Source organism: Cryphonectria parasitica (assembly GCF_011745365.1).
Source record: "Cryphonectria parasitica EP155 unplaced genomic scaffold M406scaffold_4, whole genome shotgun sequence".
NCBI lineage: Eukaryota > Fungi > Ascomycota > Sordariomycetes > Diaporthales > Cryphonectriaceae > Cryphonectria > Cryphonectria parasitica.
In genome coordinates, this window is record NW_024468912.1 from 858,396 (window position 1) to 884,458 (window position 26,063).

Consider the following 26,063-nt stretch of genomic DNA (forward strand, 5'->3'; position numbering starts at 1 on the left):
TGTTGAAGTCCAAAAAAGATGACGTCGGACGCTCTTGAGAGACAGGCCATTGAAATGCAAGTATGAAGACACGTTCCTGGTTTCATGCAACGATCCGGGGAGAAGAAAGGTGTCACCGATCTTGGTGTCTCCGGTTTTCAAGATCCTTCTTTATTCTCCCTTCATCAAGATCCCGGGGATAGCCGTTTGCTGAGACCCTTCTTTGCTCGTTTTCTCTCTTTCCCCCTTTCTCTCTTGAAGAAAAGAACGAGAAGAGTAAACCAAGTAAGTGATGAGGAGGCAAAGAGTCGAGCCAAGAAAATAATACCTTCCCAACCACAAGTTATATATTTACATTTCTTCTCCTCCCCCTTCCCCCTTTTATGCACGGTACGAGTTGACAACGGGCCCCAAGAAAAAAAGAAATGGGGACTCCAGGTCTAGGTTCACCCCACCGTCCCCTGTTCTCGCTAAACTATACTGTACTGTACTTTGTCTTTGCCCTGCGACATGATCAACCCCAGGGAAGAGAGGAGGGGGGGTCCAGTCAGGTGCAAGTGCGATCATCCGTGGTTCTGCAAACGCTCCCTACTGGTCCGGCCTCGGTCCCTTTTTCCCTTTGGTTGCATTGAATTGCGAGATCAAAGATCGATTCTCGATCTGGATCTGGATCTAGAGACTTGCCGCCTTGTTCTCCTTTGTTTCTTGGAAAAGATTAGAGGAAGAGCGTCTTTTCTTTTAGTAGTTCTTGTCTCGCATTCCAAGAAAACACCCTCGGCCGACGCCTTGTTGTTTGTGCAATGAAACTTTGCAAACCCCTCCCCCACACCAGACACATGCAAACAGAACAAATCGCCCGACGTCTCACTTGCATGCACGTACAGTAATACTTAACCGGCGCATGTAATACTATAGTACAGTAATATCCAACCAATGTCTACCGTTTGAACGCATACAGCGCTGCAGCTCTACCCGAGAGATCACCCCGATTCCTTCTCTTCGACATCTCTCGTATACAAAACAGGGTTGCACACCGCTCGCGTACTGCTACAGTGTGGCACACCATCAAAGCAACCGTGTCTGTACAGAGTTGACATCTTTTGTCAAAGAAAAACGAAGAAAAAAAAAAGAAAGAAAAAAAGAAGAAAAAAATAGGTGGTCCTTTTTGGGGGGGGGGGGGAATAATCGGCGAGTCGACGACGCCGATGGGTCCGAGAGGTTTGTGGGGAAGAGACTGCAACAGCAGGGCTGGCCGAGGCCGATCAGGAAGGGGGAGGACCCTGAAAATTATCACGCTCCCAAGCCCTTAGGAGACTCGCCCCGTTCGTTAGTCAGGTACTTGCGAAGTCGACCCCCCCCCCCTTCTCCTCTCCTCTCTCGGGCAAACGTCTTCGTGATGGTTTCTCGTGTCTCATAACAGAACTTAACAGAAACCGATCACATGATGTGCAAGGCTTCCAGGATTGAGCCACAATTCATTTCATCTTCTCGTTTTGTTAGAGTTAGGTGCTTCGAGGGCTGGGCTTGTCCTGTCGGTGTGTCACCCGCCATGTCATCCACTTCGCCGGGATGGAACCGGCTGAATGTCGTCCGCAAGATGCAGGGTCCTCACTACTCCGTGGGCCGCGGTATGTGTGTACCTCTGGGGCAGGGCTGACTTGACAGAGAGTGTGTGCTTGATGCGCTGTTCATCCCTTGAAGCAGCAGAAAACAGGAGGTACCAGTTCAGCAGATACACGACGATGGCTCGTCTTTTCTAGATTGTATACATGTCTATGTGTGGTGTGTGTGTATACATGTACAGATTACTGTCGGATATATACAGAGTGCTGCCTGCTGCTGCTGCTGCTGCTGCTGCTGCTTCGGTCATTTACTTCTTGTTGGAAGATGTCGCCCACGGATACCGGGCGGGTATGGCCCTTTCACGGACCGTCCGATCTGCATAACCCGCCCAGGAGAGGCCGCTGCGCAAAGTGGCCCCCGCCTCCGCTGTGGGCCATAGGCTGCGCTCGCCCGACGCATCCTCGTCTTCTTCAGGGACGCCCTCCTTGTCTTGGACATCGTTCTCAATGTCACGAGCAGCTAACGCCTCCTCACTGCCACCTGGCGACACCCATGCCACCCTAGACGGCAGCAGCCGTAGCAAGTCACCCACGAGCCTCTGCCCGATGACAAAGGCCAGCTCGGCTTCGAGCGTCAGGCGGCGCACGTTGCTCTTGTCCCCTTGGATCTTGCTGATCCTGTACCGGAGCCAGTGATCAGCTACTTGGCTGATCTCTGCATTGTGCTCCCAGTCCTCGTAGCCGCCTGCCTTGGCTGCATGTGGCATCTCATTCTCTAGCATGCGCACCACGCTGTGGTGCATGGCCCCGATTTTGCCGGGCGACACGTCCCAGGTCATGGCCTCGAGGAGTCTAGTCATCTTAAGCAGCGACTGGTGTTTTAATAGACGCGCCGCCACTCTCTGGTGGTGTCGCTGAAGCTCGTTGAGTTCGGTGATCCCGCAGAGAGCAATCGTCGTCCTCTGTACGGCATGTTCAACGCCCAACATGTAACTGGCGCGATAGATAGCCTTGTGCAGCCGACTCAGCTGGGTTTCGGCCTGCCGTATAAAGAGGGCGGTGGTGAGGAGCCGGATTCTGCCCTTGTCCTGGGGAGATACCGCCGTCACCGCCGAGGACCAAGCCATCTGTGCCCGTTCTTTGGAAAAGGGCCAGCTAGGTGGCTTGCCCATGTTGAGGATTGGGTAGAGCTGCTCAGCCAGCCTCCTTGGACAGTTGCTCCTGAGAATCAACGACACCACGAGCGAAGTATTATCAATGAGCCCTCGGACTAATATGTCCGCTGCAGAGACATCAATCGTGTACAGACATTGCTTCAGCAGGTACGTAAACAACTCCACGCTCGTCCCTACACCCTCCTGAAGGGAGCCGATAAAGACCTTGACGGCGTCCTTGACGCGACCAAAACTCAGCAGCCCCGAGACCAGTGCCTCGTATATGTCCTGACTCCGACCCGGCCGTTCAATAACCCAGTTCGCCTTCAGAGACGTGGTCACTTCAGGTTTGTTTGCCCACTGATGCAAGGCTGGTATCTTGACCACATCCGCATACCACCTGCGCCTTATAAGCAAGCCTCGATTGTCGATGGCCGTCATGCGGCGGATGATGTTGTAGAACCCATGTATATCTTTTTTTTGCCGGTAATGGATCAGGAGGCAGACAATCGTCTGTGTCGTGGGCCGAAGACGGCTGTGTTCCAGAAGCGACTCAGTCACAATGTCCGCGAGGTTGTGCATCTTCTTTCTCATGAAGCCCGCCAGCAAGAGATTATAATGGTGGATGCTCGGCGGGTGGGGGCAGACAAGCAGGTTGTAGCAGATCTTAGCGACCTGGAACTTGGGTTTTGCCGCCTTCCCTTCGTCCCACGTGGCGAAGAGGTTCCGGATCATATCGCCCAGCTGGTCTCGCGATTGCTTACTTCCAGCCGGGTCGACACTCGGATGATTGTATCTTGGGTAGCCTTCTGAGCGGAGCATGCGGATCGCAGTCCAAGCAGAGTCTAAGCTGTTGAGGTTCCGCCGTGCCTTGTCGGGGTCGCCTGGGAGCTCGTCGTAGTAGGACTGCGCGATCAGTCTGTCGACCATGCTGTTGACCATGTCATGGAACTTCTCGAATTGAATGCTCGTCATGGGCTCTCGCTTCTCGAGACTGTCCTCATCTCTTGCTTCCTCCGCCACGGCTGCGTCGACGGCGTCGAGATTTGCACCCAGATAGTCAATATAGCGGTTGCCCAGCTTCTCTTCAGGATCGTAGGTGGAATGTATGTGGCGGAGGAAGATGTAAAGCTGTCGCTTGTGCTGCTGGTGCCGCGCAAGCGAGTCATCCATCTTGCAGATCGAGTTCAACGCCTCGATGGCGCTCATAGGTGCTCGGACGCGCATCACGGGGGACCGCGAGGAAGAGGGCGAGGGCGAGGGACGACGATGGACATAGAGCCGGACCATCGAGGGGGATGTCTCTCGCAGCCGGTCAGAGCCCTGTCGCCCGTGCACGAGCCTCGTTCCCTGCCTCTTTTTATGTTGTTCATCTTTGAAAAGTGTTTCGACTCCGGCGGCGGCGGGGTTGGTAGTGTACGAAGCCGTAAAGACCTGGGTGTGGTGGGGATTGCGCCGGCGGTTGACGGCAGTGGCAGTCCGTCTTATTGCGGTCGTGGTGTCCGAGAAGACGTGTGCGCAGGACCTGCAGGTGCAGATATGAGCATGAGAAGCTCGGGACCAGAGCAGTGGCATGTCGGAGGCATTTCGGAGGGGTGCACCGGCTGCTGGTGGATTGCAAGTCCGTTGGTGGGGTGAGGTTGTTGTCGATGTAGGGTCTTGCGCGATCTCGGTCGAGGCGCGTGCTTCTCCAAAAATTTGGCGTGGTGTGGATGGATCGAGTCCAGGTGAGGGGCGGGGGCTGCAGTAGAATAGGCTTGAAGAAGACCCCCTGACCCTGGGAGAAATACCCCGCCAGACAACTTGTAAGAGCCTTGACTGCTACAGCCATTCTCTTGTGGCCAACCTAAGCAAAGTGCCCGTGCAAGACTTTACTGTCTGCCCCCAAACTTCGAACAAAGTGCAACAACTCTACCATTCTCTGAGTTCAATCTACTGGTTTCTCCTTTGAGCTGATATGTATGCTCTTAGTGTCACCGGCGAGCTGGCCGGGTAAGTCGTTGTGCGGAAGAGCTCATTGCAAAGTACCAAGCTGAAGTTCTTCGCCAGGGTCACCAACCTTCGCCCAGACGACTCTGAGGCGAACCCATTTTGGTACACATTCCAGATCCAGTGTACATCATGCAGAGAAACTCACGCGAACTGGGTTGGCGTGAACCGCTTCGTACGTTGGCCATACCATCACTCCCTCACTCCCTTCGTCTTCTCAGCATCAAGTCTGCTAACGTTGGCTACCAGGAGCAAAATGAGATGAGCGGCAGCCGAGGCGAGGCCAATTTTGTCTTCAGGTGCAAGAACTGCAAGGTGCGCATCTCACAAGATCATGTAGAAGTAATGCTTTGCTAAGAGATATAATGTTTCCCAGCGCGAATCCTCTGCGACCATCAAGGCTGCTCCAGTCGCATATGAGCAGTCTGAGCCGGCGAAGCCCAAGAACATTCTCGAGTTCGACTGCCGCGGACTCGAATTCACCGACTTTAAACCAGATGCAGGTTCCCTATCCCCTGCAATATCTTATACAGAGGGCATGAACTGATTTAGTTTCTTCTATAGGGAGAGTGGCTGGCTGAGGGATTAGAGTCTGGCACCAAGTTCACGAGTATTGATCTGACGGAGGGCGAGTGGTTCGACTATGATGAGAAGGCTGGCGATGAGGTCAGCATCAAGGACCTCAAGTGGGAGATCAAGAGAGCATGAGATATTTATAGGAATAGCACACTGCTACTTATGAGGACGTCATAAGAACAGAGCTTGATCGCTTTGCATATTGCTCTCAGGCTAGAAGCTGTACTGTGCATAGTACAATATATATATAAGAAAAAAATCCCTGAGGATGACATACATAAGATATTGCCTTGCCAGAAGAGGTCGTAGGCAAAACCTACTTTGACGCCCTCTAAACTGTGGTAGAATTGCGCCTGTGATGGTCTACTTTTGAATATTTCGACATATCTGGTAGGGAGGATGAATGACAAAAATTTAGGGGGTCTTACGGCACCACAGCGCTTGTGCAAATACGTTAGGGGGCTGCTAACCAGGTCCACCGAGGCGCCGACTCGCCGAGCCAACGACGACAACCACTGACGAATTTCCAGTGTGCTTAAACACAACATCTTTGGTCTTCTTTTTCTCGTTGGCGACTCGTGTCTACGCCTTCACTACACAGAAACGAGATGCTGTTCCAAGACCTGTCCCCACAGGTTCGTTTTCTGAACGATGCGGCCCATCTTCTCTCTCAAGTCGCACCACAGACATCTGCGTTTCTCATGAGCAGGCGTAGCGAGTTGCTCGTCGAGAACAATGTGCCAATACCTGATATTCATCGTCAACATGTCTGCAGCAGCTGCGGTCACATCCTCATCCCGGGCCAAGGCGACACCCTCAAGATCAGCACAGACAAGGCCTTGAGGTTACGGGCCAAGGGCAACAAGAAGCAGCAGCAGTCCCGGCCTCAGAAGGCACTGGCGACACCAGCTCCTCACGCAGGGCAACGCGCCCGACCTGGTGGCATCTCAAAGGTCATCCTGTGTGCCATGTGCCACAGAGAGACGAAAATCAAGCTGGAAGGCCCGAAGCCCATCTCGCGGTCCAGGAAATTCGCCAACCAGGGAGGAAGAGGACTCCAGCATGTCAAATTGCCGGAAGGCTCGAATGAGCCAATCAAGATGTCGGCGAATGCAAGCAGCAAGAAGCGAGCCAAGAACCGGAAGGCTGGCCTCCAGGCGCTTTTAGGCCAGAAGCAGGCCTCTGCGCCTTCTTCAGGCCTTGGGCTGAGCCTATCTGACTTCCTCAAGAAGTGAAGCAAGCCACTGCAATTATTCGCCCGCCAGTCCTTCAGGGAGCTCCATATGCCCCTGCCTCCTCGTACGCGCCTAGCCTGCCTAGTGAGGATTCAACCCATGCTACTATGACCAAGGCACGCAAAGTTTGACCCAGGGACCGCCAGAAGATTCCTTAAGGTAGTGGCACCCCACCACCCTCCAACTATGACATAAGCCTGTGACTACCCCGCCATCGCCTCTATATCAGCGATTGCGATTCCCCTCCAAAATTTTCGGATCGAGAGGCGCAGAGTCCAAATCAACAACCCTCACGCAACATACTCATAACAACGCAAATTTCGCCATGTCTTCCGATCCACCACAAACAAACGGCATCACCAGCATCTCCTCGTCCGACTACTTCAAGGCCATCGGTCAGCAAGTCGATCAGGTTGCTCCCGCCACCAATGGCGCGGAGCTCCCAACCGACGATGACGATGTGAAGCCTGTCGAGGAGATCGAGTCTCTGTGCATGAACTGCCACGAGAATGTGAGTCTCGTTATTTCCATCTACACCTCACCACTATGGCAGCAACGGCTAACAAATATGCATCAAAAAATAGGGCATGACCCGCCTCCTTCTCACCAAGATCCCTTATTTCCGCGAGATCATCATAATGTCCTTCTCCTGCGAACACTGCGGCTTCCATAACAATGAGATCCAGGCTGCCGGCTCCGTGCAGCCCAAGGGCACCCACTACGAGCTTCGGCCGACTGTCATGGCCGACTTTTCCCGCCAGGTCGTCAAGGCCGACACCGCGACGGTCAAGTTTATCGAGCTTGACCTCGAGATCCCGGCCGGCAAGGGTCAGCTGACTAACGTCGAAGGTCTGCTCTCGAGCGTCGTCGACGACCTCGAGCTGGGTCAGGAGGCCCGCAAGGAACAACAGCCCGAGGTCCACGGCAAGATTGCCGAGATTATCACGCGCGCGCGTGCCATGCTCGCCGGCCAGGCGTTCCCCTTCCGCGTCTACGTCGACGACCCGGCCGGCAACAGCTGGATCGCGCCGGACCTGCGCGACGGCGTGGGCAAGTGGGAGAAGCGCGAGTACGAGCGCACGTCGGAGCAAAACGAGGCGTTGGGGCTGAGCGACACCACAGCTGCCAGCGGCGACGGCTCGATACCTCTGCAGGGGCAGGGACGGCTCGATGACAACGAGGAGATTATACCCGACGAAGTGTACAGCTTCCCGGCCAGCTGCCCCGGCTGCATGCACCCCTGCGTCACGCACATGAAGATGGTGGACATCCCGCACTTTAAGCAAGTTGTGCTGATGAGCACGCTGTGCGACGCGTGTGGATACAAGAGCAACGACGTCAAGACCGGCGGTGCGGTACCGGAGAAGGGCAAGAAGATCAGCCTCAAGGTCTTGACAAGCGAAGACTTGGCGAGAGACATCCTCAAGAGCGAGAGCTGCGCCCTCGAGTGCCCCGAGCTCCAGCTCTCCGTCAACCCGGGCACACTCGGCGGGCGGTTCACCACGGTCGAGGGCCTGCTGACGCAGGTGCGCGACGACCTGCGCAACCAGATCTTCCAGGTGGACGGCCACAGCGGCGAGGGCGGCGACAGCCTCAGCAGCGAGGAGAAGACCCGGTGGACGGCCTTCTTCGAGGGGCTGGACGATGCCACCCAGGGCAGGAAGGAGTTCACCGTCGTGCTGACGGACCCGCTGGCGAGCAGCTACGTCCAGAGCATGGCGGACGACCCGACGCAGCCCGATGCGCAGATGACAGTGGAGGATTACGAGCGCACCGAGGAGGAGGAGGAAGACCTGGGCCTGAAGGACATGAAGGTCGAAGGATATGAGACAGAGGAGAAGAAAGAGGAGGAGGAGCAGCAACAGCAGACGGCTTCATCATGATGGCGGTGGTGGTGGCGGTGGTAGTAGTGGGGATTATTTTGCAGATTTCTCAAGCAATCGTGCAGAAGCACGGGACGGGGCAAAAATGGGGGTTTGTTTGGCCTTAAACTCCTGGAAGTATGGGTAAGCTTGAAAGGGAGTGAGTTGCAGGTATAGATTCCATGATGCATTATAGAGATACCAAGAAAGGAATCAAGAAAAAGTTTGCTGTTTGTCTGGTCAACGTCACTCGTTCGCTCACTGCCTTGCCTCTCTGTCTCTCTCACCATGTCAAATACCTTCTTTGCAACCACAAAAGCACGTAAAATGGATTTCCTGATTACGGCTGACTCCTTTAACATGTGACCTAAGATACCCCTGTCTCGCTATTAGCGATTACATGTATGTTAATTCACCATTAGGGCCAAGATGAGAGGAAGAGGGAGAAGAAGAGAGAGTTTTATTATAAACACAGATTGTGAAATTGACTTGTTGGGTCAGGTCAGACAGACATGGCTAAGCTATCAATCGATCCAACCATCCGCCCAGCCGCCACCACCAGGTTTCCCCAGCAGTTTGCATCCTCCATTAAACGTCGATATCCAGCCGCGGTCGTCTACTGTTCCTCTTTATTCATTTTGTCGTGAGTATCTTTCAGAGTCGCGTCTTGTCTGTTTTTCGCTTTTGCAGATTGCCCCATCTGAGGGGGAAAGAAAAGAAAGCAGAACGTGTCAGCCAGGACAGCCAAGTCCAGTCAGGCCGTCCTGCAAGACAGTGCGCCCTGTCGTCCGTCCAATCTTCCATCCATCATACGTCCCAGCTCCACATGAAACCCCTCCCAAGCAGGTATCCCGTTTGCCGTTACCAAACTTAAGTGTTCAGCCCGCCTGGACGATTCACCCAAGATATCCAGACCCCATCAAGCAAACCGCGCATGAGGTAACAAGGTCCACAGCTGACCATCGCGAGGTTGAGTGTGAAAGGGGACCGCCAGAGAGCGATGTCAAGTGGTAACGTACCCTATTAAGCCAGATAACCTCCGGCCGCTGGTTTAGAGAAGATGAGAGAACAGGCAGGTTCTGTTCCGCCCAACAAAACCCATCCATGCAGCAAATTCTGCCCCCTTTTTTTCACTCCTTCTTCGTCTTACTCGTACAGTGTGTATCAGGGAACGATTCATTCTTTGACAACTGTGTTGCTTCTGGAAAAACACAGGTCCAGAGGGTTGCAAAAAGCCCAATAGACCGACAAAACAGCGACAAAAAGAGAGAGAAAAGGAAGAAAATAGTACAGCAAAAAAAAGAGAGACGCCGGTTGAGGGGTATTATCTCCAGAAGCCACAACGCCAAGGAAGGTGAGGCCGTTACGAGGAAACAGGAACATTATAGTCTGAAGGGGGGGGGGGGGAGGGAAAGGGAAAAAAGACCGATTTGGATCTTGGCGAAGACAGTTCGACGCATCAACACGGCAGCGTCTTTAGATGAAAGTTGGCTTAGTCAGGACACGGTACTCGACGTAATCCTCGCCGTCGATGCTGATGATGGCACCCTGGGAGACAAGCTTGCCGGCGAATGGCCCGTTGCGCTTGCGCTCGTACTTGACGCCCATGTGGATCTTGGCATCCTCATTGCCTGTACGGATGCGGTGGGCCTCTTGGGCAGACCAGACGTTGTTGAGGCGGCCGATGCTCTCGCGGAAGGCGTCTCCACCTTGGGCGGGAGGGCCGCCGCCATCATTAGGGCCACTGGGACCTCCATGAGGGCCGCCGCTGGGTGGGCCCCTGTGAGCATCACGCTCCTCGACCTTGGCCTGGGTTGCCTCGATTCGAGAGACGGCATTGAGGGCGAGGCTGCTGGCCCGCTCAAGGCGAGGATCGACAGTGTGCGACGAAGAAGAGCGGTTGGCGGCGCGGAAGGAAGGCGTCTGTGGGGACGAGCCAGGGCGAGTGCCAGGGGGGTTGGGGTAAATGGGAGGACCGCCGCTGCGGCGGGCAATGGCACGACGAGTCTCGTGGGCCGGAGCCTCGTGGTGAGCGCCTGAAGCGGGGGAGACACCGGCGGCGGCGGCGTCGGTGAAGTGGTTCTGGTTCTGGCCAGCACTGTGGGCGTGGTTCTGGTTGTGGCTGCTGGCTGCACTCACGCCGTTGGGCTTGGAAGTCGACTTGCTGAGGCCGGCAGCAGTGCGGCGACGTGCCTCTGTGATGGCCTGCTTGCGATTCTCGGCAACATCGTCCGGGCGCTCGCCGTGATCGATTTGCCACTGGCGGACACGGCAGTACTCCTTGATTTCCTCGCGGGACAGGTCGGCAATATAGTCCTCGCGCTCCCACTGGTGAGAGTTGATCCACAGGGCACCAGCACCCTGGGGAAAGTTGCTCTGCATGGCACGTCCATCACGGGTCTCCCTGCCCACCTTGACGCGGAACATGTCGTTGTTGCCGAGGATGCCAAAGACTGCATGCTTGTCCTTCAAGAGAGGCTCGGCAGACTCCTTCCAATACCCGAGGAGGATCTTGGTGGGCCGATGACCAGGCAGGTCGTCGGGGACTGGGTGCGTCGAGGGCGCCGGCTGCACGGGCTGATATGTCGGGGCGATCCGGGCGGGCAGCACGGGCTGGTTATTGGACGGAAGGACCGGGGTTTCCGGGGTAGTGGGCGACATGCCGCTGTGGCCGGTACGACGGCGCTTCCAGCCCATACGAGCGTGCTCAGGGACGGCGGCGCCATAGGCAATGAGCGGCTGCACACCACTCTCGGGCAGCGGACCACGGCTCTGACAGATCTGGATGGCCTGTTGCACGGCGCTCTTGTCGTTGGCCCTGGCTTCCTCTTCGGTTTCTTGGGAGGACATCTCGGCACGAACCTTGACATACTCCTTGACCTGCTGTTGGTCGAGGTGCACCAGGTGGTCGTCAAAGACGATGTTCTGAAAGGTCACCCAGCTAGCCCCCGGGCCGGGCTTCAACGGGTACTTGTTTGCAACACTCTTGCCATCGCGGTTCATGGGCTGAACACGTGTGCGAAGTCGGTCGCGGGAGTCGATGAAGCCCTTGACTACGTGCTTGTCACCATCGGCGGCGTCGGAGTCGCGCCAGTGACCAAGGATGACGCCCTTGGTGTTGGTAACGTTGTTGTTGACATTGCTATCGGCAGTAGTCCTGGACGGAGTGGCTGTGGCGGGCACGGGCGTGGCGGGCTCGTCGATGCTGTCATCCAGAATAGACCTGTCCAGCTTCTCCTCGGCCAGGTCGTCGTACAACGAGGCACGTTTGCGCTTGGGGCGTTGCTCGGGCTCCTGGGCACCGTTTCCGTCGACTGCAGGACTCTCGTGGTCGACATCTATCGCCTCGCCACTGTCGCCCTTGCCAACAGCGCCGGTGACGGTGGCGGCGGCAACAGAAGCAGCAGCAGCCGCGGCGGCGGAAGCAGGAGTATCGGATCCAGTAGACTTGCCCTTCACAGATTTGACGACAATCTCGTCCTCAGGACCCTCGTTCGGAGCCTCTGAGTTGAGGCTCAAGCTATCAGGGGGCGGGCTCAGCAGGATGGACTCGGCATCGTCAGGAGTTGCCTCGTGCTCGTTGACGACACGAGCGGTAGTGGTAGCGGTAGCAGCAGGACCAGCAGGACCATTGTCAACCTTGGGGGTAGACATCCTGAGCTCAGTGGACTTCTTACTGTGCTCCTTGGTGGCGTCGGTGGGGGTGCCATTAGAAGCCTCCTCCTTCTTTTTCTTGTCGTCCTCTACGGATGCATCGACTGGTTTCTCCATCGCGCTGGATCCACACTACCAGTCAGTTTTGCTGAAGACGTACTGAGGGTTTTGAAAGGTTGGAGACGAAAAGGAGAAGAACGCGAGGGGAGAGGAAAGACCGAGAGCATCGAACAAGGGGGGGAAAGAGCGATGGTAGCGAATTCTCTGAGGACAAGTCAACCCCGTTGGAAAAAGGGTGGCAAGTGACTTCGAGAAGTCTACACACCTTGCACCAATGATCCTTCCTGACACTTGTGGAAGTAGATCTCAGAATTCAGGAGGCACTTGACATGAGGTTCACTCTTCGCAATCCAGACGACATGACTCTTGTAGTCTTGATGTTGCATTCATAAATATGTGGATGTGTGTGTTGAGATTGGAGGAAGGAGGGAGAGGGGGCCGGGCCTAGGAGGGAGCAACGCAAGGGTAATCAGGTCTGGGAGTCGGGTCTTTAGGCGAAGCCATCGACAGACACATCAACACATCAACAAGAACGCTTGCGCTAAAAATGCCAAAAAAGGGTTGACCAACACTAACCCTTGCTTCTCCTTTTGGGGTTGCCGCCCATATGGAACAGTAGAAGGCATTGTGAATAAGTGTCACTCTGAGTTCCTTTTCAGGTTGCATCTGTGTTGTGGTGGTGGTGAGGCGGGGATTGGAACTGTAGCCAGCGCAGTTGAACCAGTCGAGCTTGGTGCGAGAGCCAGCTAGCTGAGCTGAGCATGACACAATGACACACATGATTGCTTGAGAGGGAAGGTTGTGTGCCCAGGCCCCAGTGTCTTGTCGCTAGAAGGTAGCTTCAGGGCCAAACCCCGCCATCAAGCTAAGGCAGGGTTGAGAGCCACCAAGAATCGAGATCCAGGAGGAGGGGTGACCAAGTATGATGTGCAGAGTGGTGCTGTATGGCACTGGCCAGTTGTACAAAGTCATGACAAAATGGCTGTGCCTGATGGTGGTGATGGTGGTGTGATAGTGGTGATTGCTCTTGGTCCTTGTTGCGGTGCAGCACACAGTGAGTCTTTGCCAGCCCCCAAAGGTCTACTAGTATACTGCCTCACTTGAGTCAAGGTATTTGTTTTTCTCACCGTGGCTTATCAATTCCATCGGGCATCCAGTGCCGACTTCAGGTAAAAAGGAAACCTCGATAAGGTAGGATGCGTCCAGATGAGCACACAAGGGAGAAACTGGTGAGGTACGAAGGGGGAAGAAGAGAAGAGAAAAGTTGTGGGCTCAGGATTGGAATTGCCAAATACAGCCAGCTTGGTCAATGGTGATGACGACGATGACGATGAGGATGAGGATTGATGATGATGAAGCGCAATGACAATGGCAATGGATGATGTCTTTTTTGAGACAAGAAGAGCCGCTGCCGAGATAGGCTAAAGAGACATGCGAGACTTGAGAGACAGCAAGGAAAATGGAACATTGCTTACGTCTCGGGTGGTTCGACCTTGGGCGCGACTTGGGCATACTTGTGCTCGTTGTCGTTGTCAACATGAAGATTAAACCGCGCCTGGGTAGTGGGCTTGGGGCTAATGGTATCGGTCTTCTTTCTTTCCCGGGCCTCGCTGTGGTTTGCGGAGACCGAGGTGTTGTGTGAGGCGACGGGCGTCAGACCTTTCGGGGGAGACTCGACAATATGAACGTTGGCGGAGACGCTCCGGGGGGTCTCCATGATTGTTGTATTGTCGGTGTCGGCTTCCATGGGTGATTTTGATTTTCAGTTTCAGCTTCCGGCGCTATCAGATACACTCACTGCCCCGAGAGGGGGGGGGGGGGTCCCAAGGGTAAGCTTTTTGGTGTGTATGTGCTTGAGAGAGAGGTGTGGTCGCGCGGTTGACACAACAGTGCAGGATCAAAAGAGGCAGGTCGCGAAGACTCCGATCCGCGCAAAATTAGAAGGAAAAAAGGAAAAGGGGTGGATACAACAAAAAACAGATGCTTATTGCAAGTCTTAGACCAAGTCTACGCGAGAGGAGAGAGAGACACACACAGACAGAGAAAGAGACAGATTTGTGTGGTGTGATGTTGGGTGTGTTGGAAATTGGGGGGGTGGTCTCCTCGTGTTGATGAATAGGAAGTAGATTGTGGGAAGAACGGAGAGAGGTTGACCACGAATTGAAAGGCCTCGAAGTCAAAGTAGTAGAGAAGGGCCGGGGGGGAGGGCCTAGGCTTAGAGGATAAGAAGGGAAGTGCAGGGGATACTTCTTGTGGTCGAAACGTTAATCAGCGAGAGGTTTCAACGCAACGTTTAGCGCGGAGACACCTGAACTACGCCCTTGCCCTCATGCATAAAAATAATAACAGAAAGGGAAAGAGTGAGGGAGAGATAGAAAGAGAGAGAGAGAGAGTCAGACGGCGGTCGGTCCAACAGAAGACCAACCAACTACCTGGACTATAACTCTCTCCTCTACAAGTACATATTAGCCTGAACCGTTATCTTCCCTCCCTTGACACACAAGTCAATCCCTTGGTTGGGAAGAGAGTAAGAAGGACACTTTGGACTAATCTTCGTATTCGGACCAGAAGAGGGACTGGACTTGATTTCAATCTCTGCCAATGTGTACTATGTAATCTCATCTCTTCTTTCACAAGTAATGCATCCATGTTTTGCACCAGTGACCACCACCACCCACGGGCAGCAGCTGAACCGTAAGGTTACTTCTCCTTACCCAATCTAGTTGCTTCTATCTGTCACACCGTCTCAGCGGCATCCCAGCTTGACCAAGGTTCGGAGCTGGACTAGAGACCTGAGTGTTATTGGTAGAGGTCACCAATGCCCGGTGCCCTTGTGTGGGGGTGCGCTAATCATGATTAGGATCTCCCTCTCAAGTTTCAAAAGCTCTCTCTCTCTCTCTCTCTCTCTCTCTCTCTCTCTCTCTCTCTCTCTCTCTCTCTCTCTCTCTCTCTCTTTTCCTCGGCACAGCGAACCGACTGCGACCACCAAAACGGAAAGAAGGGAGAAGAGGGGAAAGACTACCAAACTCCTCGAGAAGTGAACATGATAAAAATAAAAGTGAAATCCATGCTCTATGCTGTGTTCATGCAACTACATGACAAGGGCTGTCGCCATCAGCAGCATCGGATTGGAGAACAATGCGCCTTGACATCATCGGTGGTTATAGTGCTTTTGATTTCATTTGTCCGCAGGTGGCGAACCACACTGCAGTGTGGAATGGAAAGACAAGAAAAACGCCTGTGGGCACTTGGCCAGATGGAACCAACCAACCAACCCACCAACCCCCATTTGACCTTGTTCCCAGGCACTCATGCCACACCACCATCCACTACCACCCACCACTTATCCACCATCTGGTTGCCCTTCTGCCAGGATCCCCCGATACTCTCTCAACCAATTCACTTGTCACAGAGAACTTTTTATCTTCTTTTGGCATTTGGGTCTTCCTTTTACATCATGTCATCTGTATCATTAATCAGTAAGATTTCTCCAGTAAAAGGGGTCAAGTAGTCGTGCGTCGGATTACATTTAGGTTGGCTTGGCACTGGAGGAGAGAGAATCAAGACGAACACAACCATCCTCATTGAGACAACTGATACGGTGACACAAGAATAAAGTGAACTTTTTTGGAAGTTCCACCCCCTTACCAAAAGTGCCTAGACCCCTCGCCGTCCTCCCCCCCCTCCAAATTGAATCCCGAAATTAAGTTTGCACATAGATGATCAAGAAATCAGCAGGTCAGCCCAGAAGGACAAGCAAAAAACAAGAAAAATCTTCGTACTTTCTTGTCCACTAAATTGAGTGGAAATTACATTCACATAAGACATTGCCATTTTTTCTTCTTCTTTTTTTCTTATTAGGTTGCTTATCTTCCGATTAGGCCCGGCATTCCAATCTTGCTGTAAAGTACTTAAATGTGGAGCGGCCCCGACGTCCAGCTCGGCCGAGTGAACTGTACTTGATGTTACAGGCACGCGCGATGGAAGGAAATGATCAGCAGCTGCCTTGGGAAGAGACAGAGGTGAGGGAGAGAGTGCATTGGGGTCTTTTTGTCATCTCATATGCCCTCTCCCACTCCTCTGAGACGAGAGTTTCGGTCTGTGGACGGGGGGGGAAAAAGAGAAAAAGAAGGGTTGGTCAAACTTTTGGTATGGTGCCATCAAACACACTATCCGCTTAGATTAAGACACTCGGTAAAGGTAAGACAAACAATCCCCCCCCCCCCCCCCCAATACGCAATATTGATGCAAATTTCACCTTTTACCGGGATCGGCCCACTAAAAGCCCCCCGAATTCTTGATTCAACTAAACTTGGTTCAGCGATCGGTGGAACTTTGGTGTTCTAGCTTGGGCAAAAAAAACATGTGTTGTCCACATGCACACACTGCCTTTTCTGAAAATACTTGACATGTGGACTTTGTCGTAATTAAATATAGATTAGGTGGATGTTAGCTCAGGTGCAATGAATTACGTGGACCTCTTCTTCCCCCCTTCTCGATTGAGTGGGAACGGGGCTTCGTCTTGAACCTGATGGATTTATCTCTCGTAATTAAATTATATAGGGAACATGTGGCCCCAGTACAATCAACTACAATATGTATGTGGTACTGTACAATCTGACATGTGCTCCCAAAACACCCGGCACTGCAACTGAACCGCAATATGCTTACTGGGTTTGCCACCAACTAACTAAACTATGAAGTAACCTAGCTGCCGCGCAATACACAAACGCGCCCATGTGACAGGCAAACCTGTGAAAAAGGACAAGTGTTCATTGAGGAAATGCCCTGGCCATTGGATCTTATCTCTCTAGCCTACGTTTGTGGGATCATGGCCGAACCTCAATCGCGCACATAGAGCCGTGGAACCAAAAAAAAAAAAAAAAAAAAAAAAAAAAAAAAAGAAGCCTTTGTGCAACGGGACGAAGAGCAACACTCGTTGGTTCTTTAGAAAGTAACCTGGCTTGATGAGAAACCCTGTGTGGCCCACGCAGCTGGGAACATCGATTATATCGTGAGAACAGACTCACCAAGTAGATACCACAGTAGGCAGAGAACAGCCACAGCAAAGCATGGCAAGTCGGAATGGCCTGCAAAGATAACAGACAGAATCTAGCCTGCTCATACGCTCTGCCAGCTGTTCATATGGCCTAATACTTGGCCCATTAGACCGATGTTGATGTGGCTGGCAGCAAGGCTCTTCCTCAACCTCCTCTGCCGCCCCCTCTCCCTCCGCGGCCTCGTGATCCACGGCCCCTGCCTCCTCTCCCACCACCACCACCCTTTCCGCCGCGCTTACCACCCCTCGGACCTCTCGCAGAGTCGAAGTTCGGGTACAGCGGCTCCTGCCCAAAGGCACCCTCCGCAATCCGCAGATAGTTCGTCACGCCATGGTCCACGACAGCAACAAGAAGATGCCGATGCCCGTGCTTCAGCCGCTGGTGCACTACATGCCCTTTCATTCGTTCTGGGGGCGGCGCGTACGGCACCGAGTCCAGTAACGCGGTGACCTCCTCTCCCGTCGGCACGTAGGTGTCGTGGGCGTCGACAATGGCGAGGTGGTAGTCTGGTGGCGTGGGCGGCTTGGTCTTGGACCAGCCAGGTGTGCCGGGCCGCCAGATGTGATACTGAACGCGGAAAGGTGAGTCCTGAGTGGCGGAGGGGTGTGCTGGGGGGTGGGGTGTTGGTCTGTGCCTCGGGATGAGGGCGAGTTGTTTGTAGATGGGGGCGTATGAGCGATAGAGGCCTGGCCGGACGAGAGGGCCATACGCCGGGTAAGCTGGCTCTCGTTCAGGAAAGAGGAGTGACAAGAGCCGTTGCCAGAGGGATTGTGCAGGCTCATCGACAGTCGGGACGGTGGTAGAGTGTGGTATCGTGTCTGGTGGCGGAACGCGGATGACGTTGAAGCCTGCGCGGTTGAGATTCGAGAAGACCTGGAGGTTGCGCAGCGTAACCTTGCCTCGCTCGCCCTCTTCACCCACGAGCAGAGCGTATGCGGCCTGCAGGCTGAGCGGGTAGCCAAGCGCGTACTCATCCTCTTCCTCGAGGTCTCTGACGGAGAAGATCTCGGCCATCGACGCAGTCGGCCACCAGAGATCCAGCGTGCCCCTCTCGATCAGGAACAGCGCCTCCTCCGGCAGCAGCCAGACCTGGTCCCAGCCTGGAACCTGCGTGCCCTGTCCTCGTATCTTCCTGCCCAGCGTCCGGTGTTCCAGCCCCATACACACCACCCGGTCCCGAGCATGTATCTCCTTGCGCGCCGCCGCCTTCTCCCGCGCGATCTTCAGCGCCTTCTCGTCATCGATTCCCTCCCGCTCCGCCTTCTCCGCCTGCTCCTCGCCCTCCTCGCCCGCCGTGGCCCACCGCTCCGGAAAGTACCAGCCCCTCACCCAGTCCTTGCCCGGGTTGTGCAGCCGCGTGTAGCTCAAGACGTCCTCCATCGCGCGGCGGCTCGTCTCGAGCGCGCTGGCCTGCGAGCGCGTGCCATGGCTCTCAAAGTCCTTCTCGCCCTTGCGTATCGCTTGTGCTGAGATGCTCTTGCGCTGGAGGGATGCGAACTGCGCAAAGTCTTGCGCCTCGTCCTCGAGGGCCTCGTCCGCTGTGTCCTGGGCTTGCTCGGGATTCTGGGGCGCTGGCGGCTGCTTATTTAAATCGTCATCGTCGTCAAACGTCATGATCGAGGACAGGTGTCGCTGGAGAGCGTAGGAGGGGTAGGGGGAGGAGGTTGTACTGAGAGGTGTCGCGGGCGTTTCTGTCGTTGAAGGGTATTGCGACTTGGAGGGGCAGGTCTGCGGTAGGCCAAAAATTCAGGCAGCCGAGGGGGGGGCTAGCGCTAGAGGGGGCCGGCGCCGGGGGGCTGCAATGCTAACTTACACCATGTTGGTCAATGAATAGAAAATCTCTCCAGCGTAACTTGGAAATCATATAAGAAGGGGGCGACATAATCTGGAAATTTTATAGTTTGAAGTTCCACTACAATATTACATGAATATCAGCTATTTGTCCCACCTTGCGGCCCTGGCGGGTTCAGGGAAATCATCCTTAGGTTGAGAGTAGAACCACTCTCTTCTTCATTGTTGCATAGCTTCATGTGTTTCCATTTGCCGAGAACGTGAATGAGAATCCATGTGACTTTCTGCATATTGGAAATGTACAACGTAGCTTGCGCTTGGAGTCATAGTTCAGTATATGTGATGGCAAAAGAAAGTGCTGAGGATTCGTGTTGCCATCAGACCAAGAAGGAAAGAGGTTTCCTGTTGGAAGTGGAAAATGAGAAGGATAATATTTATTCCATGTCCTGGATATTGAATTATATATAAATCCTGCTAATCAGATCCCAATTTTGGAAGCAGCACAATTTCTCGTCGTCAATACTGTGAAACCGCCATGCCTCATTCTCCAAGCTCAATTGGTCTTTAGACCCTTCGCTGCCTTGCTCAATTCTCCTGCTGCAGAGAGTATGGTGTCGTCTTTCCTCCGCTGGTTTTCAAACCATAGGGAAGCAGCGGCTGTACATAAGTCTTCCAGATAACTCTCTTATGCCATTATCAAGCAAAAACGGAACTCGAGACTATTATGTAGACAAGTAGAATCAGGATGCCGATGGTGATAACCAATGGGTACATCGGCCACAACCAGCGGAATTGCATGCAGATATCGATCTCCAACACGGTACCCATGACCACCAGGATGGAATTTCCCCAGTCCGTGCAGTGTGTGCGCAGCTGGCTCATGAGTTAGTCAAGCCCTCGACCCATGGAAGTGCTGATGGTCTTCGCTGAAGCCTCCCGCTTTCGAATATATCGCTGAGCCACCACGCATAGTTGCACGTCATGGATGTGTAATTAGTTTCTCGCCTAGTAGCCAGATCTTACTTCTACGGTGTCGGTATCCTGCACATTTTGGGCTTTATGCAACTGAATTGAAAGAACTCTAATGTGAGCTAGGGGGGGGGGGGGGAGCAATAGTTGAGCTACATGGGTATTACTTCAAGTAAGTACGTACCAGAGTAATGTGCTTTCAGTCTTAACTCCCTCTTTCGGAGCATTCAGCTGGTATATGTCGAAACCTCTTGAAAAAATCTGGTAAGGTTATTATATAATTATAAAATATGGAAACAAGGCTTGTTCAAGTTTTCAGTATCTGTAGTAGAAACGGCTCTGTCGTAAACGAACACAGCTATGGAAATTCCTTATAAAATGATACGTTAACACTTCTTAAATAGAATGTTAGTGATAAGGTGCGTGTGTCACCCCTTTGCACAAGTACATGACCTTTATATAGAAAACCAGAAAAAAAAACCTATTTCTGTACTACATGTATTGAGTTTTCGCTGGGAAAGCAGATGGCACTTAACGCTGCTCAACGGGCCGAATAACTTGAACAAAACCATCGTCGGAGATGATAGCTACCTTTTTCCTGCAAGATGAACAGTAGACATGGTGATTCTCGAACCAGCCACACGCACAAGGGAGACAAGCCGCACAAACACAGATCAAGCACAACAGAACGCCCACGACGCTAACAACATACGTCAGTACCTAAGCATGCTTCTCATACATCCAACACGATAACCGAACGACATAATAAGCACTTACGCTTGCATCGAAGTGCCTTCCGCGGTAACCGAGGTCATTGTGCATCGATGGCAGTAAGGACAGTCTATTTGCGCCGGTTTCGTAGTCAATTGTTCCAGCGGCGTGACCATTAACTGGGCGCTATTCGGAACAATCATCTGCTGCACTTGCTTCTCTTCGGAACGAGGGCTTGCTGTTGCGAGGTCTTCATGTCTAGAATGCATGTATAAGCCAAATGTGTAAACAACACTTGTATTCTTTGCCAGTGTTTGTGTACCTTGGCCTCTCTTCAATTTGGATGTCGGAATGACTTGGCAGGACTTTCGCTGCTTCTGACGCCTCTCTTTCGCCCTCCGAGTGTGCATCGGAACGGGGCTGGGACTCGACAGCCGGCGGGAGAGAGGAGGAGCTCTTACTACCAGGAGGCAATGTTGACTTGGTTGTCGTGACTCCTTCATCCTGAGGCTCGGGATTTTCGGCTGAAGACATGGCGTCGATATGGTGAGTAAATTTTTGGTGATCTAGGACTGCAAGCTACTATTCAGATGAAAAGACTTGCATGAATACATTGAAAGAGGCGACACGAGGACTTATATCACTCTCACAAAGCTCGGTATATAAGCCAGGTGGTTCATCGGGGCTATTTGTGTACTCAAGGTTTTGTTATACGGATTGAAAAGTGGAAAAAGGTACGTTGCAGTAAGATGTGCTACATGTTCGTATGCAGTCAGCAGACCTTTGGGGTCCCAACCAAAATCATGGAACGCTTCGTATGAGGATGATATTATCTAGCGCAATAGTTGGCGGGGGCTGGTCTATGAGATATCTGCTAAATTCGTAGGAAGTGGAATGTAATCCCGTATTGAATCTTCCAACTGGCCAGCGTCCTTAGGCAGCAGAATACGCCGCACCTCGTTGTGCAGGGGTTTGGGAGCCGAATACAATTACGAAGGAGTATAGGTAAGGGTAATGTTATGTGGCACGGTCTTTTTATAGCTAACATGTACGACATCTGCTGAGATCTCAATCGAAGAACAGTGAAATGTCAACTCGCATTCCCCAACCAGATTCCTTCACTGCTTGTTTCGGCAGCAAGAATATCGAAAGTCTTAAGAGAACATAATCCTGAGTGCTGGATCCTTGGACCTTGATTGCGCTTTTCCACGTCAACCTGCATCTAAATGATCGATTTGAAACAACTTTAAAGTCAAAGTAACTAAGAAGAGACATGGAGAACAAGGAAAGGGAACGGTCAAATGAAAAAGGGAAAAAAGAAAAATTGACAAGAGCAGGATTCGAACATGCGCTTCACAAGTGAAATTGCGGTAGAACTGTTTAGATAGCCTAAACGCAACGCCTTAGACCACTCGGCCATCTTGCCAAGGTTATTCATCAATATCTTGTCAAAATTGTATATAGACATATTTTGATTAGTCTGCAAAGACTGGAACCTGTTGATCACTATTCCTATGCTCGCTTTTTCTATACATCTACCAAGCAAAGTATACCCTAAAGGAAGAAGGGAAAAAGGAAAGGGACATGAAGATGGAGGAAGGAGCAACAAGAAGCATTCATTATTGCGGGAGCGAATTGGCAGGTGGCTTCAATTTTCTTTTTTGAGATACACTTTCAACTATCCATCGTAGCTTTGTGGGTGTGTTGTACACAGAAGGCAACCTCACTCTTCTCCTTCTCGTTACGCCGGATGAATAGGGCGGTGCGAGACGCCATCGCACATAGGACAAATGAACGGTCCATCTGGTTGCTATGGGAGTTCATTCAGCCCGGAGCATTCTTCAAATCTGGTACAGTCTGGAGAGACACTACTCAGTGCCAACAATGTGGACCATATGATCTGAACTGCGAGCTTCCCAAGCCACCTGGTAATCGTCCTTGACCCTTTGTTTCACCCACGTAGGCAGGACGCCTGTGCCGGACACCAGGAGTCCTCATAACAACCCAATTGGGGGGGACCGGGAAGACGCTGTCATGGCGCGTCACTGTATGCCTGTCTCAGGCACTCCGCTCATGGCTGAGAACGTGTCATTCACAGCAGCAATGCCGGCTAGCCCTCATCCCTCACACGCATCCGTGGAAGGGCTGCTTGCAGTCATCCTCTCTCCCTCTTTTTCCCCTAATGCTCTTTGGCTGAGCAAGTGGTTTTTTCTCTCTCGTCAACCGGCCAGCGGGTTTGCATGTATTGTGATCTTCTCTATCCTTGGCTGCTCCTTCGGCCTGCTCTTCTTATCAACCTCAAGCGCCTCAATTTTAGCCAAGGTGGCCAGACTGTCATCGCCAATCACCTTGCCAAACACCGTATTCAATCCATCCAAGTGTGGTGCCTTGTCAAAGAGTATGAAGAACTGAGAACCGTTGGTTGCCGGTCCTTTATTCGCCATGGAGACGATGCCGCGCTCCGAGTGCTTGAGGGTGGGCCTGATCTCGTCCTCGAAGGTGCCGCCCCAGATGGACCGCCCACCCTTTGGGTTCACGGGCGGCGAGGGATTGGCGGGTGCACCGGTCTGTACCATGAAGGAAGGGATGAGTCGGTGGAAGGGGGAGGCGTCGTAGTAGTGGGATGCACAGAGGGCGAGGAAGTTCTGGCGAAGGGATGATGCGGTTCCAGGTTAGCAAAACTGCGCCAGAGTGAAGCGTGGACATCGCTCGGGAAAAGGGGGCGAGAGGGACACACCTCTGCGGTCTTAGGCACGCTCTCGCAGAATATCTCTATCTTGAGATCGCCAAGGGTTGTATGCTGGTCGACAACGCGTGTTAGCATTTGCTTTTTATGCGCAGTGCCAGACGGCGGAGGAGCTGGGGGCCGCTGTTGTGGTTGAAAGGCTCTTGCGACAGCTCCGTCGCAGCGTCTAGCACGCAGCGCACCATTTCAGAAGAGAGGGAGATCAAGATAATAGTCTAACTTACCAGCGTGACCGACATGTTGGCTACTTGTGTTGAGTGGACGGGCGTTATGCTGTCATGTTTGGATGTTCAGCATGGGAATTTTGCGCTCTGGAGGGGCAGCATTCTGGGTCTGGGCCTGACCTCGAAATGTTTCCAGGCGACGGGCGACTTGGAGCTGCCCCTGTCGTTTCAGTAACATGTGATTGGGCCGTTGGAGACCCCCCCCCCCTCTTACTGCAATGCTACTGGTACGTACTGTACTATACGCGGCTAGCATACTAGTAGTACCCGGCAGACGGGACACGCGAGCATTCCACAGCCCCGAGAGCGTGGCCATATCTGTTTGGATCGTCAGTCATGTTGATCAAATTCCCGTTGCGTCATTGATTCAAACCCCTGTCAAGCCCTGCAAGCCGAGGATTTCTCTTGTGGAGAGAGGGTCTGGTGGATGAATGCGGCGTTCTGGGGTATTGGCACTGTTTAACAAGGTCTCAACAGGGGCTGCCGGCAGTCTATCGCCCCGCCACGGGCCCAACTGTAAGTCATCAACTGGTTAATCATGACGGACTGAAGGGAGGGGGGCCAAATGCGGCTCGTACAGGTGTGGGTGTTGAATGGATGTGGGTGCTGATCAGTGATAGGGCTGTGGTGACATGCATGTTGTTGCATATGTGGGCAGTAGTAGTCGTAGTAATAGTAGTAGTGGTATCGTAATATTGTACAGTAGTAGTTCACTAGTCGGTAAGCTCTTTTGAGAGGCCTCAGCAGACTTACAAAGCCCGAGGCAGTTGCCAGTACCCAGCCCCTCCCTGCATCCCTACTTACAGAGCTGACATGTCTTGCCTACTGCTGTTATTTATTGCTAGGAGAGGTTGCCAGATGCACCTTCTATTTGATGCGATGACCATCCCCCCTCCCCCCCGGCCCACGGTCTGAAAAAGGCAGGGGACTTCCTAGCGTAGATCCTCGTTGCTAGCGTCAACAACCAGCGTCGTCCAGGGAAACCTTTCCCCCGTCCTCGTCGTCCTCCACCTCGGCCATATTTTGTGATTACTCCGTATTGTTGCGGTGCCCATAAGCGAGCAGCAAGCATCGATTGTTGTTTTTGATGCCATCTCTCTACCTGTCCTATCCTGTTACCTCTATCTTGCCCTGTAGCTCATCGCTCTGACCAACTCGACCTCCTCAATTTGAGATATCACAGTACTGCTTTACTGCATAGTAGTTTGCTTCTGTAAGTGAAACCCTTTGACCATGATCTGCTGTGGGTCCTGTCCTCCTGCTTCTCTCTGATGTGCATCGAACCATCTTCGAATTCCATGTCCCATGGTACGCTACACATACATGAGATTTGGCACTTTGTTCAGGTTGCGCCGGGCTCCGTCTGACCCTCAAGTCCGCCATCCTCGGTCCAGCTGATGACCATGGGATCGCCCTGATACAAATGGGAGCCAGGCCAAATAACAATTTGTGCTGACAGGTGCGGTATTTCCGCCGACTGCGAGCACTTCTTCCAGCATTATAGGTTGCTTCTCAAGGATCCCAATCCCCAATCTCGACTGCACGCAGACGCAATCCTTTGCCGACATCCCTCCAGGCCATGCCAGCCTGACTTGCCCAATAGGATCCTCAGTGCGACAGCCAACACACTCGTTCAACCTGGACCCTGTTCATAACACTTGCAGTCACCCGCTGCGGCCGCCTGAGCAAAACCTCAGCAAACATATACATTGTAGTACAGGCCGGTGGTGTACATGTGCACCTTACTGGGTGTGTATTCGAACCTCTTTTTCTGAGCTGCGTTGGTGGAGTGGAGCGCAGTGGAGAGTGGAGTGGACAGAGGTGGGGACGCCTGTGTAGCCAAGCACCTAAGGCGCGCACCCTCGTAGCACCACCACAGTACTGCCTCCAGCTGCATACAGCTTACCAGGCTGGCCAGGGACCTTGGAGCTCCAAGAACGTACGGACTAAGGCAGGACTACTCTCACCTGGGGCCCTCCCGACCGCTAAACTTCGATTCCTGGGCATTTGTCGAGACATACCTGATCACCCTTTTCCTCAACCACCGGCTGGCCCTGCTTCCCAACGCCCTGCGAGAACCGCAACAACGGGATATCCTCCGATTGTGACACGACGAGGTGGCAGGCTGGCAGCCCGCACTACCCCCCTGCGGCCCTGACCCTCTCCCATCGGGCCTTTGCTTGACCTGCATGCAGCCCAAAGTCCTAGACGATCTCACCCACATGAGCGAGTCACCACGACTCCTCACTTCTGACCTGAACCTCTGCGCGAACTTGACCGCGCCACCTCCCACGCTCTCTAGCGACGACATCCGTGAACTATACGTCGAACTGAGCTCCTCCTACTTCCTTTCACAGCGCGGCGTCCCCAGGATCACCCACGTCCATTCTTGCGCCAGTGACCCGAACAAGATCAAGAGGCTGGCTGGCTGCGCTGCCCGTCTTGGCCAGTAACCCCACACCGTCCCCCGGCTGCAACCACCGCCTAGACA

The 26,063-nt window shown here is 53.2% G+C and overlaps 10 protein-coding genes and 1 non-coding gene across 11 annotated transcripts; 3 read left to right on the forward strand and 8 right to left on the reverse strand.

Annotated features, from left to right (window-relative positions):
* Window positions 1-1,849: 1,849 nt before the first annotated feature.
* Window positions 1,850-2,308, reverse strand: M406DRAFT_321950 (uncharacterized protein; the record flags this gene model as incomplete). The annotated part of the gene is made up of 2 exons (XM_040919579.1): window positions 1,850-1,852; window positions 1,910-2,308. 2 exons carry the CDS (start codon window positions 2,306-2,308, stop codon window positions 1,850-1,852), a joined length of 402 nt encoding a protein of 133 aa, XP_040776419.1.
* Window positions 2,309-2,389: 81 nt separating this feature from the next.
* Window positions 2,390-3,670, reverse strand: M406DRAFT_257757 (uncharacterized protein; the record flags this gene model as incomplete). Its single annotated transcript, XM_040917190.1, has 1 exon — window positions 2,390-3,670. A coding segment is annotated over one exon (1,281 nt), but the record flags the coding sequence as incomplete, so codon positions are not given.
* A 982-nt stretch (window positions 3,671-4,652) lies between these two features.
* On the forward strand, window positions 4,653-5,392 carry M406DRAFT_257314 (DUF866-domain-containing protein; the record flags this gene model as incomplete). Its single annotated transcript, XM_040917166.1, has 5 exons — window positions 4,653-4,687; window positions 4,745-4,859; window positions 4,934-4,999; window positions 5,061-5,187; window positions 5,253-5,392. 5 exons carry the CDS (start codon window positions 4,653-4,655, stop codon window positions 5,390-5,392), a joined length of 483 nt encoding a protein of 160 aa, XP_040776421.1.
* Window positions 5,393-5,877: 485 nt separating this feature from the next.
* M406DRAFT_243260 (uncharacterized protein) lies at window positions 5,878-6,291 on the forward strand (the record flags this gene model as incomplete). The annotated part of the gene is made up of 1 exon (XM_040916204.1): window positions 5,878-6,291. A coding segment is annotated over one exon (414 nt), but the record flags the coding sequence as incomplete, so codon positions are not given.
* A 529-nt stretch (window positions 6,292-6,820) lies between these two features.
* On the forward strand, window positions 6,821-8,599 carry M406DRAFT_345872 (zf-ZPR1-domain-containing protein; the record flags this gene model as incomplete). Its single annotated transcript, XM_040922126.1, has 3 exons — window positions 6,821-7,006; window positions 7,080-7,616; window positions 7,650-8,599. The coding sequence occupies 3 exons, from the start codon at window positions 6,821-6,823 to the stop codon at window positions 8,376-8,378; spliced, it is 1,452 nt and encodes a 483-aa protein (XP_040776423.1). The 3' UTR covers window positions 8,379-8,599.
* Window positions 8,600-9,833: 1,234 nt separating this feature from the next.
* Window positions 9,834-11,471, reverse strand: M406DRAFT_256136 (uncharacterized protein; the record flags this gene model as incomplete). The annotated part of the gene is made up of 3 exons (XM_040917081.1): window positions 9,834-10,393; window positions 10,493-10,934; window positions 10,992-11,471. Coding segments are annotated over 3 exons (1,482 nt in total), but the record flags the coding sequence as incomplete, so codon positions are not given.
* A 5,765-nt stretch (window positions 11,472-17,236) lies between these two features.
* M406DRAFT_60185 (uncharacterized protein) lies at window positions 17,237-18,745 on the reverse strand (the record flags this gene model as incomplete). The annotated part of the gene is made up of 4 exons (XM_040924671.1): window positions 17,237-17,256; window positions 17,323-18,263; window positions 18,299-18,322; window positions 18,435-18,745. The coding sequence occupies 4 exons, from the start codon at window positions 18,743-18,745 to the stop codon at window positions 17,237-17,239; spliced, it is 1,296 nt and encodes a 431-aa protein (XP_040776425.1).
* A 1,529-nt stretch (window positions 18,746-20,274) lies between these two features.
* Window positions 20,275-21,201, reverse strand: M406DRAFT_355925 (uncharacterized protein). Its single transcript, XM_040923298.1, has 3 exons — window positions 20,925-21,201; window positions 20,669-20,860; window positions 20,275-20,591 (listed from the first exon to the last, which is right to left on the reverse strand). Exons 1-3 carry the CDS (start codon window positions 21,134-21,136, stop codon window positions 20,423-20,425), a joined length of 573 nt encoding a protein of 190 aa, XP_040776426.1. The 5' UTR covers window positions 21,137-21,201; the 3' UTR covers window positions 20,275-20,422.
* Window positions 21,202-21,927: 726 nt separating this feature from the next.
* M406DRAFT_t60 lies at window positions 21,928-22,028 on the reverse strand. The gene has a single exon. It is a non-coding gene; the product is annotated as a tRNA-Leu (tRNA).
* A 793-nt stretch (window positions 22,029-22,821) lies between these two features.
* M406DRAFT_338918 (putative peptidylprolyl isomerase-like protein) lies at window positions 22,822-23,587 on the reverse strand (the record flags this gene model as incomplete). Its single annotated transcript, XM_040921404.1, has 3 exons — window positions 22,822-23,247; window positions 23,340-23,402; window positions 23,573-23,587. The coding sequence occupies 3 exons, from the start codon at window positions 23,585-23,587 to the stop codon at window positions 22,822-22,824; spliced, it is 504 nt and encodes a 167-aa protein (XP_040776427.1).
* Window positions 23,588-25,254: 1,667 nt separating this feature from the next.
* Window positions 25,255-25,904, reverse strand: M406DRAFT_101332 (uncharacterized protein). Its single transcript, XM_040914951.1, has one exon. It carries the CDS (start codon window positions 25,881-25,883, stop codon window positions 25,536-25,538), a length of 348 nt encoding a protein of 115 aa, XP_040776428.1. The 5' UTR covers window positions 25,884-25,904; the 3' UTR covers window positions 25,255-25,535.
* Window positions 25,905-26,063: the final 159 nt, after the last annotated feature.

Excerpts from the sequence above, each read along its gene's own strand:
- M406DRAFT_355925 (XM_040923298.1), bottom strand. The coding sequence starts at position 21,136 with ATGTCTTCAGCCGAAAATCCCGAGCCTCAGGATGAAGGAGTCACGACA. Across the intron at positions 20,861-20,924 it reads CAAATTGAAGAGAGGCCAAG|ACATGAAGACCTCGCAACAG; the intron begins GTACACAAACAC and ends CATGCATTCTAG. Across the intron at positions 20,592-20,668 it reads GAAGGCACTTCGATGCAAGC|CGTCGTGGGCGTTCTGTTGT; the intron begins GTAAGTGCTTAT and ends GTATGTTGTTAG.
- M406DRAFT_101332 (XM_040914951.1), bottom strand. The coding sequence starts at position 25,883 with ATGTCGTCGCTAGAGAGCGTGGGAGGTGGCGCGGTCAAGTTCGCGCAG.